Here is a 12,211-nt window from a genome sequence, read left to right as displayed (position 1 = left end):
TAAACTGACTTACTTTGTACAGCACATAGGTACTTACTGGTACAAGGACAGCTAAAGCCTCAGGTCCATGATCAGAGGGACAAAGAGAGTGAAAAGGAGTAGAAATGCCAAAGCTGTTCTGTTCCAGCTGTCCTTGCCCTGCTGCTCTGGCGCTGTTTGGCACAGACCCAACCACACCACGCTCCTCACTCCATGCTCCACCCAACTTGGGGAGCTTGCAGGAAGCCCCAGGCTACCCCTTGCTCACAAGCATCAGGGGTGGACAAACAAAAGCATGAAGAGGGCAAGACCCAGTTTGCAACGCAGAGTTATCCAATGTCTGCAAAATTTCAGCAACCACGGTCAGTCCAACCAGCAGTTCAGGTGCTTGCACGCATATATTTTGGGAAGCTGTTGCCTACAGGAGCAGACACGTCCTTTGGAGGCAGCTTTGGGGAACGTGTCCAGCCCGTGGCAAAATCCTCAACTATCACAGGGCGACGAAAACTCCCCCCTCCGCAATCCAAGCAGTGCGCACCCCCCGCGCCCGCGCCCCGCGCGCGCCGCGCGCTCCCGTCACCCCGGGGCGGCACGCGGAGCCGCGAGGGGCCCCGCGCGAGGCTGCTCACAGGGCCGAAGACGTGCGGGGCTGCACGCGCTGCCGGGTGCACACGTGTGCGAGTGCGCGTGTGCACGCGTGTGTGAGTGCGCGTGTGCGAGTGCGCGTGTGCACGCGTGTGTGAGTGCGCGTGCACACATATGAGTGCACGTGTGTGTGTGCGCGTGCACACGTGTGTGTGTGTGCGTGTGCGCGCACACGGCGCCCCCTCCGCTCGGGCGCCCCGCGGGCCCGTCCCGCTGCCCCGGGAGCGGCTGGGTGCGGAGCGGGGCCGGGCCGGGGCGGGGCGGTGGGAGGGGGCTCGGCCGCGGGCCCGGCGGGCGCAGAGCGCAGCCGGGGCTCGGGCTCGCCGCTCCGTGCGCTCCCCGCCGCCGCGGAGCCGCCGCGCAGCCGGCGCCGGGATGTGAGAGGGCGCGGGCCGGAGCGCACAGAGCTGCCGGCGGCCGCAGGACCCGCGGGTGAGTGCGGAGCGGGGAGCGGCGGGCGCCGCGCTTCGGCCGCGGGCCTCCCCCTGCCCCTGCCCGCCCGGGGGGTCCGGGCGCTTCCCCGCTCCGGCTCCGTCGGGGCGGCCCCGGACGAACGTGCGGCCGCCGCGGGGGAGCGGAGCCCGTGGCCGCGGCCGGGCAGCACAAAGGCGGCGCGGAGCGGGGGCTCCCGGCGCCTGTGCCGCCCCATTAGCCCGCGGCCGGGCTGCGGGCCGGGTCTGGCACTCCGGGAGGGGGATTAGGCTGGATCTAGGCCTGCGCGGGGCTGCGCGGGGGCTGCGCGGGCTGAGCGCAGTTGAGCCGCCCCGTTGGGAAGGGGCTGGGGGCGGGCGGGAAAGCCCGGGGAAGAGAAAGCGGCGAGAGAAGAGAGCGCGGGGACAAAAGGCGGCGGGGCCGGAGCGGGCTGGATATAGGACGGAAGGAGGAGGCGGCGGCTGCGGGCGGATTAAGGGGAGCCGGGCAGGGAGGCAGCCGCGGGGAGGGGGCCGCGGCCCCGGGCTCCTGCGCCGGGAGCCCCGCGCTGCTCTCGTCGCCGGTGCGGGCCGGGGGGACACCGGGCGCTGCCGCCCCCGCTGCCCTGCTCTGGCCCCGGGGCTGGACGGGGGACCCCGGCCCATGGGGAGCCACCGGGGGCTGCACAGCTCTCCCGCTTTCATATCCACTTAGCACTAAAATGCCCTATACCTCTCTCCCAGCTCCCGAACGCCCAACGGGGAGGACTTAGCGCTTCTGCGAACCCTTTGTTTACACCTGATCTGATGTTTATCCCGAGGCTAACAGGATTTGCTGTACGCTGCTCTGAGCACCTCGCTGCGCACCGCGGTGCTGCTCGCAGCACTTACCCAGCGAGTGTGGTGCTGAGGGGCCCTCGCCGCGTCCGGGCAGAGCAGAAGGAAACCTGCCTGTCACAGGGCTGCAGCATGAGCAGGGGCAGCAGGAGGGCTAGCAAAGCAAAGAAAAATACCCTGTTATCAGTAGTGTAACGAGTGCCAGGTTTGATCATCACAAGTATCTAGGCATGGGTGTTAAACACAGAATGTGGCTGAGAGGAATCTGGAGCTCCTGCAGCATTAGAGAAGTCACCTCACAAAATATCCAGCATTGTAAAGTATGTCTAAGTAAAAGCAGTACTTTTTCTACCTGTCTTTTCTGGAGTGGGGTCGTGCTTTCTGCAACAGGGAGGCTGCAAATAGCGGTATGTGCTATAATGTAGAGGAAGTCTAACTCGCCGCCGTGTTTTGCATACAAAGCACAATCCCGCTATTAATTATTATTCTGGAAAGCCGTCTCTCCAGCAGCCTGATCCCGGCTTGGCTGGTGCTGCTCTCTTATCAGTCCTGATGGGATCCAAAGGAGCTGGCAGGGCTCCTGTGTTGTGATTCACCTCTCATCGCCAGCATCTCGCCACAACACTCGGAGGTGGGGGCGGCTTTTTGGAAGCCGTACAATGAGCCCGTCTTCTGCCTGTGCGCAGCAGAACAGGTTGCTACTTGCGCTACTATTGCTTTATTCACTACATAAAATTTACTAGGCTGTTTCTCTTCTCCGCAGTTGGATTTATCTTCCTGTATCAGTTGATTAACATTAGGAACCAGTAACATCTAGCCATGAATAGCATTACCTTAATTATTTGCGTGGTTGCACGGTTGCATATTTATATGCATTTTTTTCATATTCTCTAAAAGCATACGGTATTTTTGTCTAGATAAGACGTATTTACAGTCAGTGTTTGGAAGGCTTAAGCTATGGAAAGCCTCACTGATTTTTAACCATAACAACTTTTTGGTGACAACTCTGAAACCTTCAGGTCCTGGTTAGTTGCTTGCAATTGTGCATTGTACCCACTGGGGAAGCTTCGTGTCTGCTGTTTCTGTGACGTTTCCTGCTTTGTCCCTTAATCAGACAATATAGGGAACTTCACTCTATTGAAAGCAGTGAAGTTATTACTAGTGTAATGGGGAGCAGATCTGGGGCCTCTGTGTCTGAATTTGCAAGCGGCTCTGCTGTTTGCTGCATATTCCTGCAGCATCTAAAACATATTGATTCTTTTTATGAACCCCTAATTGCAACTGGGTTTCAGGTATGTTGTCTTAACCCCTTTTGTTATGGAATATAATTTTGGAGGAGGATTTGTGGACAGAGAAGAATCTCAAGTTGATTTCCCCTCTGCATTAGCTGTTCCGTGCAGCTATGCTGGGGATGTCAGTGCCACTTACTCCATCCGCACAGGAATGTTTCTTGGTCACTATTGCCGCGCTGCTCTTGGTAATAGCAGGAGTGCGTGTGCTAGTCAAATAGAGGGCTCTTGTTACTACCGTGAGGTTACATAACTTTGCTAAAAGCTGATACAGGCATAAGGAGGCAAAAATACAATTCTTGTACAGTCACTGATTTAGGTGACAGCTACTGATTATGTGCAGACAGAAGATTTTACTACAAAAACTAGTAATACTCAGAGTTCTGCCAACAAAAAAAGCTTTGAAGAAACCACTATTTTAACAGTAACCCCATACTGATACTCTTTTTCCCCACACAGCCTTTTTAGCCAGAAACACTTTCTAGATTTCCCTTAAATTTAGCTGAATCTGTGGTTTCAACTAAAGCTGTGCTAATACCTTGCCAAACTTCTCTGTTGTAATGCAGTGATTTCCCTTGTCTGTGTAACAGTCCAGTGCTGAGTAACTGTGCTAGAAAGAGGGTTTGGGCTGGCATCATTGTGGCGTTTGATAGTTAATGTTGCCTTTTTTTCACCTGCTCAGGCAGAAACACATGGTAAACAAGCTCCCAAACATGGCCTTAGTGATAGCCTGGCAAGGCTCTAAGTCCGGTTTGGGAAAGATTTCAAGCCCTGCTTGCGAGCTCTGGTGTGGACAGGATCTTTGGGATGATTTACCTTACTGCTTAGCAAGGCATACTGACATTGGATAGCGATATGATTTCACACCAAGAAATCTGTCAGCATTCCCAGAGATTTCTCCGTTAATACTGTTGCTATTTTGGAGCTTTCTAAGAGAACCACTTTCCACTTCCATTAGTTCTCTTAGAAGTAATTTCATAAATGGAAGTAGCTTGGAGAAAAACTCCTCTGCAGTTGAGCACCTCTGCGTTCCTGAATTCATAGCTTGTCGCAGATGAATTGCCCTTCTCCAGAAGAACCTCCTTCCTGTAGGGGGAAATACTCAAAATCCGCTGACCCTCCCTGCCCCCTTCCAAAGAGGAAGAGGAAACAAATGATGGGCTGCCAATATGACTGCTTACCCATGCAGCACCATCGCCATGGAAACAGACTGCCCTAGAATAGCTCAATCACATGAGGGTTACATGACATGAATAAAGTAACCAGAAAACTGGAAAATATCGCAGAACTGGCAATATTTGCATTTAATTCATTGCCTCCCAGTCATGATTTGTATCGTGATTTGTTAGTGCAAAAATTATGGCCCCCCTCTAAAGGGTTGTTGCTTGTTTGGAGCTGGGAGCCCTGGCTCGAGAATGAATTTTGAGTGATTTTCCCCCTGACCTCTGGCTGCTTGAAGCAGTTCCCTGTGGTTCGCAGGGCTGCCTGCGTGGAGCCGAGGGGCTTCCTCCTCTGTTGTCACTCGGTCACTCTGCACTTTTTAGGACATTTTGGCTATTCTTAAAACTAAGAATAGTTGAAGTAAGAGCAGCCCGTGCATCTAAGGGACTGAGAATTACCTTCAGTATGTTTCTTTCTAGTCACTTAGGGACTCATAGGGCAACTAGGCCTAGTTAGTGTAACCATTTTCTATAAAAAATGATTATCATCTATGGCCGATTACTTTTTATCTGTTTCTCTGTGTTTCTAAAGTGAATGGTATGACAGAATCATTGAGAAACCTGTCATACAAATCAGATATAAACAAGTAAATATGCTACCAATTCGGCATAAAGTAAAAGATAGCTCAGTAGAAAGAAAACCAGTAATCACAGCTGTATGTCACAGCGGTGTTAGAATCTTGTAGCCCCTAGAGGAGTGACAGAGCCCTATAATTTCAATGGGCAGGCAAACATTATTGATGAATTCTTCCTGTTTGTGTGAGCCCAGATTGCATTTTTTGCCACAGCTTCCACTTCTGAGATCAAGTTTTGTAATAAGCTTTTTTTTTTTTTTGTCTGTTGTATGACCAGGAAAACCATAAAACTATTATGCATTTCTATTAGCACATTTGCTGTCTTGGTGCCTCAAATAGGAAACAGTGCTATTTCCATCATCTGTCTCTTCGCAGAGACCTATAAATGGACATTCTTCATTACGTGGGGAAAGGGAATGAACATTAGTTTGGAAGATTGAGATCCTCAAGATTTAGCTTTGATCATTACAGGACTACAGGTCAAAGGAAGAAAAATCATAGCTCTCATCTGTAGATTAGGTACCATTTGGTACAGTATATGTAAATAGTTTATGTTGGTTATGACTGATCATGTGCAAATAACATTGCATAGTTTCTTTAAACCATTTTCAACTTGCATGAAACTTTGGTATTTTCATTAAATGCATTTCTAATTTATAAAATATCTTTTTAAAGATACTTATTTGGGGTTGTGTAACTCATAGAAGAGCTAAAAAGTGTTTCTCTTTCTTGCTTGACACATTAAATGTCACGAGCTACATGAGTAACATTGTTGCCTGATTACATGCTGCATTTTTCCTATGCAGTTTGAAAATACCAAGCCAGACAGAAGTCTTAATTCTGAACATTTTCATCTAGGCACACAGTTCACATCAATGCACATAATCCTCCTGGAACCAGCAGCAAGTGAAGGTTAACAGAATCAGGTTTCATAGCTGGTACAGGCTGTGTTTACTTCAGACTGCTCTTACAATATAACTCTGTTCATTTAAAGACTGTACTTTTAATGACCTCATTCTTTGCCCTGATTTGCTTAATAAACACATATGTTGTAATGTATACCTTTTTGACCTGCATTCCTCCTAAAACCAAGTTGGAATCTGTTCAGACTTTTGGTCCCCGTGGTTAGTCTGCTGTTCCTGGAGAGTTTGCAGTCGTTCAGTCTGTGGATCAGGGAAAATGATGCTCTGTTTTCTGTTGTTTGTTTCATTCAAATGGCTTTACATTGGTTAAGAGGCACAATGAGTCGTTCATTTTTGATTAGTTGATTAATGACAAGAGTCATGACAAGAGACAAAAGTAGCTTTCCGGGAGGGCAGCAAAGGGGAATAGAGCTGTATTTCCAATTGTTGTGAAGTCTTCCAGGGTGAACAGTAGCTAAATCAACCCACCGTATTGTCTCAGACAGGAAAATGAAAACCTCCCCAGCCCTTGGTTTCTGCCTCCTCTTCGTGATCAGCTATGGCTCTTCGGAGAACTCGAGCACGTCGCGCGGCTGCGGCCTGGACCTGCTGCCGCAGTACGTTCACCTGTGCGACCTGGACGCCGTGTGGGGCATCGTGCTGGAGGCGGTGGCGGGAGCCGGCGCGCTCACCACGCTGCTGCTGATGCTCATCCTGCTCGCGAGGCTGCCCTTCATCAAGGACAAGGAGAAGAAGAGCCCGCTGGGGATGCACTTCCTCTTCCTTGTGGGGACTCTGGGACTGTTCGGGCTGACGTTCGCTTTCATCATCCAGGAAGACGAGACGGTGTGTTCCACCCGGAGGTTCCTGTGGGGAGTTATCTTTGCTCTGTGCTTCTCGTGCTTGCTAGCTCAAGCCTGGAGACTTCGTAGACTAGTTCGGCATGGGAAAAGTCCATCCGGCTGGCATCTAGCTGGCGTGGCCATCTGCCTGATGCTCGTGCAAGTCATTATTGCGACGGAGTGGTTGGTACTGACCGTCGTGAGAGATCACAAGCTGGCCTGCAACTACGAGCCGATGGATTTTGCTATGGCTTTGATTTACGTTATGTTCCTGATGGTGTTCACCATGGGGTTTTCTCTTTTCACTCTTTGTGGAAAGTTTAAAAAATGGAAGAAAAATGGAGTATGCCTCATTATAACGCTTTTTTTCTCCATTCTGATTTGGGTAGCCTGGATGACTATGTACCTCTTTGGTAATGCTGAACTAAACAGAAAAGACAAATGGAGTGATCCCACTCTTGCTATTGCACTGGTGTCCAGTGGTTGGGTGTTTGTTATTTTTCATGCTATACCAGAGGTCCACTGTACCATCCTGCCATCGCAACAGGAAAACACACCCAATTATTTTGATACTTCACAGCCAAGGATGCGTGAAACCGCTTTTGAGGAAGACATACAGCTTCCTCGGAGCTACATGGAAAATAAAGCTTTTTCAATGGATGAACACAATGCAGGTAAGGATTTGCTCTGTAGAGCACTACATTCTTCTGTAGTAGCAAAGCAAAACATGTTTTAAAGGTGTTCAAAACAAGGCTCCTTACAAATGCTCTATTTTGCACGCTATACGTTCTCTTTGTCCTTTAAAATAGTTCATTAAAAACATCGTAGTAGTAAGAAAAAGTGGGGGGAGAATATAATACAGCAACTACACGTGTTTTGTTAAAGTGGGCTTTGGTCTTTTTCATTGAAAAACGAAACAATTTAAAGGACAAAGACAACTCAGAAAAGGATCAGTGTGAAAAAATAACCTCCAGTTTAAAATAGTTTAACATTCTTTGTCATTATCAGTTGTTATTGCATTTTAGATGAAATATTTTCCTGAAAGTTTTATAAAAATAGTCTTTATTCTCACAGCTCTAGTAAATTAATTTCATACTATTGTAACATGACGTAATTTCAGTGGAATTATTTCTGACTAAGACAAATGTCAGAACAAAACTGAATTTGCTCTATGATTCTCATTCATGCACATATTTTAAAAGGAGTGAAGATCTCCTTCTGATCTAATCACATCAGTGTTTTTTTTTTTTTTTTAGTGAGATGGATAGAGGTATGGTCCCTATATCCAATTACAGTATTTAATATAGTGTAATTCATGATGTTCTGCTTTAATCTGATATTGTATTTCCAACATAATATAAAACAAATTTCCTTATCTGGTATCCTTGTTAATCATAATGAATACATGTCATTTCTATTCCTATGGCATCTGGAAGAAGGATAAATATATTTTTGATAAATCAAAATGGATGCTTTACACTTCCAATTCATTATTCTGCTGCAGTTGTTAAATTAAATATAGACCTATGACAACAGAGTTTGAAGATAACACTTGCTAGTATGGTAGAGACTTAAAATAAATGCAGATAATAATATTCAAGTCACATACCAGGGCTGCTGAAGCGTTAATTGAAGTCAAGTCACTACATTGATGGTTGTCAGTGGCTAAGCACCTGGAGTCCATTAGTAATTGGCTCTCTGCAGGTATACAGAGAATAGTCTTTTTTTTAAAATTCAGTTCAAAAAATTATTGTTCAGAGCCCAGAAATTAAAACAATGGTACTTTTTCTTTCAATTATGCCTAAGAATTATATTTCATATGCAATCTATTTATTCTGAAGTCTTGGATGACATGATAACCATAAATCACACTGAGGTTTTCCTTTTTCTTCTCCAAATGTTCTTATAAAAAGATTTAAAAACCCAGAGGAGCTAAGGTTACGTATGTACGTGAAGAAAACCAGTGGAACATATCTAAATCAATAGTGTTCTCTGTGCACAGTCCCCAGTGAGCAGCATAGCAATGGACAGAGGACAGCATATGGCAGTAGGATCCATCTAAATCTTGTTGTGCACACTGTAGCAGTATTAAATCCTCGCTTTGTTAAAGCCTACAACGAAATTCTTGTAAACCTCAGTTGGTCTAGAATTTCAGCCAGAGTGTGCAGAACTGTAATTCGAATTAGACCTCTGAGAGATTCTTGCCCCAGGTGCCTGAACCAGGCAGGTTTCTGTTTACCAATTCATAGATGTATTTCCCTAGTATGGAAATTGTAAACACTCAAGTTGCACGTATAAATGAGATTGCTTAGCTGGCAAGATATGAAGCCACTAGGTATCCTTAAAGTAAAAAGAAAGTATGCCCCAATTCCCTGACTGGTTTAGGGAGAAAGAATCAAATCCTTAACTATGCCTATCTCTCGTTTCAAATATACATTTTGAGTCCAAACTTCCTCTGTGACTGGTTTAGGGAGAAAGAATCAAATCCTTAACTATGCCTATCTCTCGTTTCAAATATACATTTTGAGTCCAAACTTCCTCTGAAGTTAATGGAGGCTGATGTATTTCTGGTACAAACATTCAGAAGGACAGTATCTCTGCTTTTGTTTCCATCAACTTCCATCTTTAAGCTATTCAGAAAGAAAGTTTACTTCATATTTCTAGTTTCTCAGAGTAAATATAATCTGAAACATCTGGAAAAGCCTCATTGCTTCATTACTTCAGTCATGCTGAAGTAATGCTCAGGGGGCTGTGAGTATGCTTACTGGCTCAAGCAGTACTTTGGATCTCAGGCCTCTGAATTTGATAGAAAGCAAAACGTAGTATCATTTTACTTAACCCCACAATATCCTGACCGATGAAGCAGGCATTGCACAAAATATATTGTGCAAGATGCATCAAGGACTCAGTGCTTCAAGACATTTAATTCCTGTTGAATTCAGAATAAGAAAAATTAAAAAAATCTAGCTTGAAGACATTTCTTCCCTTTCAATAGTATACAGTTAATTTTAGGTAGAACTCATACTTTTAAGATATATCCCCAGCTACATAGTTTAAAGGCCATTTCAAATCCGGTACACAATGTAAAAGCTAAAATCAATGGTGAAGTTCCCACTAGCTAAACTGGGAGCAAGATGCTTTTAGTGATTTTTAAAGGAAATACAGAGTATTAATTGTGTTCATAAGACTAATCTCTCTCTCTTAAACGCAGCACTAAGAACGGCAGGATTTCGAAACGGCAGTTTGGGAAGCCGACCCAGTGCTCCTTTTAGAAGCAATGTTTATCAGCCAACTGAGATGGCAGTTGTGCTAAATGGTGGGACTGTAAGTATCAGAAGTGATGCTTTAAGAAATCTTTGACATGTACTGATCTATACAGCCAGTACTAATTGAAAAAACCTTCTGATGTAGCTTATTCATAGCAGGAGGCAAAGCTATAAATGAAAACTGTGGCGCAAGTATGCATGTAATGCTTCCCTTCCTCTTTAGAAACGATGCAAATATAAAATATTTTGCATTTCCTTACTTGTCTATTCAGGTTTTGCAGTGTAACTTCAGTGAACCAAGTTCCTTGGTGACTCTACATATTCAGAGCCTCTTTTGAATTAAATATATGTTAAGGCTGCTAACATAACTATTAAGTGACACAATTTCTAGCTAGATTTTTTTCAAGGTTCTGCAAGTGACACAAATGTATTCAGGCCAGTACATTACTTTGAATAAAAATCATGGTTCCAGATTGTGGTTGTCCTTCACATATCTTCAGTTTTTTCTCAGATGTAATTCATTATAAGTTACAGATGTATAAATTCTCAGGGAAAGAGATTCATGAAAGGAGAATAGAGAATATTTTGTTATTTTTTTTTCTTTCTCAGACAATAGTTTGGTATGTCATCATTTGATACACCCCTTTTTCTGCAGCCTGTAGCAAGAATGGCTTAGAGCTCTGATGCCCAGCAGCCTCTGTTTTTTGCATGATGTATATTTAACTGACACTTGAAGAAATTGCATATAGCACTTGCACTGTTAAAAGAATTTTTCATCCCCATAATCTTCATGCATAACTACATGCTTCTTAAAAATCTACCCATGAGCCAGTTTATACTCATGTAAGTTGGCTTTTCTTTATTTTGTATCATAAGCTAATTCCATGCTTTGCTTTCAGTAATGAATAGCATCCTTTTGATGCTTGGACTAATCTATGCCTATGTTTTTTGATACCAGAATAGGCAGATCACAGAACAGGCAGCTCAGGATGAGACGCGTGAGACTTGGTGGGTGGGAGGGAAGGGAGCAGTGTTTTGTACCGAAGTGGACGCAGAGCTTCCTGGAGCACGCTGGCACATAAATGAGAGCTTAAAAAGCTCATGCTTTTGACGTGTGCCCAGGTGATGCACGTACATCTGTCCGGTATCGGCTGAAGATGAGTTACACTGTATCTTTCTGCTCTAGAAAATTGGCTCGAAAGCTCTCATGCACATGTAGTATGGTAACACTGATTTTTGAACAGACTAGATCTCCTAGTTATGGGTTTATTATCCTTGTTTCCAGATACCAACTGCTCCGCCAAGTTACACTGGACGACACCTCTGGTGAAAGGCTGTAGGCTCTAGAAAAAAAGAATTTTTGTTACAGATTTTGTTCCCTGGCAGTGTGTCTTTGAGGGAGGAATCCATAACAGTACCAGAACAAAGCAGCAAAACATCCAGGAGCTTTCGAAATCCTACAGAGGATTTTACGTAAATGTGAACATCACTTTACTGATAAGCTAAATGCAAAAACAAATTGTAAAGCTGAAGCTGAATCTAATTTAAAATAGAAGCAGACACACTAAAATGGAAGAGGGGATCTTGTATTCTGAGATGTAAGATATACTCTGTCTGTAACTAGCGTGCGAGGCAAGCCTCCTCTTTTCTGTTGGTTGCCCGTTGCTTGCAAAACACCCTCCTCTCACCTAAATTTAATTCATGTTGTCACAAGAGATTGCCACTACAATGTGAAAACATACAGGATTTATTTCCCTTTTGCTCTTTTTCCCTCCATTTCAAATGTCATGAAAATATACCTTGTTTGCTTCATTATCTATCTGTACTGTAACATCATTTAGCATCACTTGTAGTTAAGCATTGCCACTTTGTGGCAACTAAATTACCGTTACACTGTACATTGATACTCTTTTCTCTTTAAAAAGACCATGTAAGAAAAGCAGTTTTGGGGAGATGAAATAATCTATGCATGTTCCGTGCGAGCCCCGGAGCCTCCTGAGGCAGCGCGCGGGCGCAGCAGGCGGAGCTCCTCGCAGCCGGGACGTTTCCCCGGGGCTCCGGGCGCGAGCGGAGCCGGGCGTTCTCGCTGCTCCTGCGGACGAAGCTGTTCAAGGAATCTTTGGAGGGACACGCGTTTGCAAGGACTTAGCTGGGGAGAGGAGGTGACCGGAGCTCGCCGGGAGGTCTCGGTGCCGGCGGAGCGGAGCGGAGCAGCCCGCGGTGCCGCGCAGGATGGGGCTCTGCCG

At 45.7% G+C, this 12,211-nt stretch overlaps 1 protein-coding gene across 1 annotated transcript; it reads left to right on the top strand.

The window, feature by feature from the left end:
* The first annotated feature begins 1,047 nt into the window (after nt 1–1,047).
* LOC148593812 (G protein-coupled receptor family C group 5 member B-like) lies at nt 1,048–11,899 on the top strand. Its single transcript, XM_088529407.1, has 4 exons — nt 1,048–1,056; nt 6,360–7,373; nt 9,911–10,023; nt 11,251–11,899. The coding sequence occupies exons 2-4, from the start codon at nt 6,368–6,370 to the stop codon at nt 11,293–11,295; spliced, it is 1,164 nt and encodes a 387-aa protein (XP_088385533.1). The 5' UTR covers nt 1,048–1,056; nt 6,360–6,367; the 3' UTR covers nt 11,296–11,899.
* The last annotated feature ends 312 nt before the right edge of the window (nt 11,900–12,211 follow it).

This window comes from Tinamus guttatus, unplaced genomic scaffold, assembly GCF_059628265.1.
Source record: "Tinamus guttatus ecotype Peru unplaced genomic scaffold, ASM5962826v1 Tinamus_guttatus_pri_ptg000330l, whole genome shotgun sequence".
NCBI classification, from domain to species: Eukaryota; Metazoa; Chordata; class Aves; order Tinamiformes; family Tinamidae; genus Tinamus; species Tinamus guttatus.
Note: the sequence above shows the minus strand (reverse complement) of the source record. Positions and strands in the feature narration are given on the sequence as shown.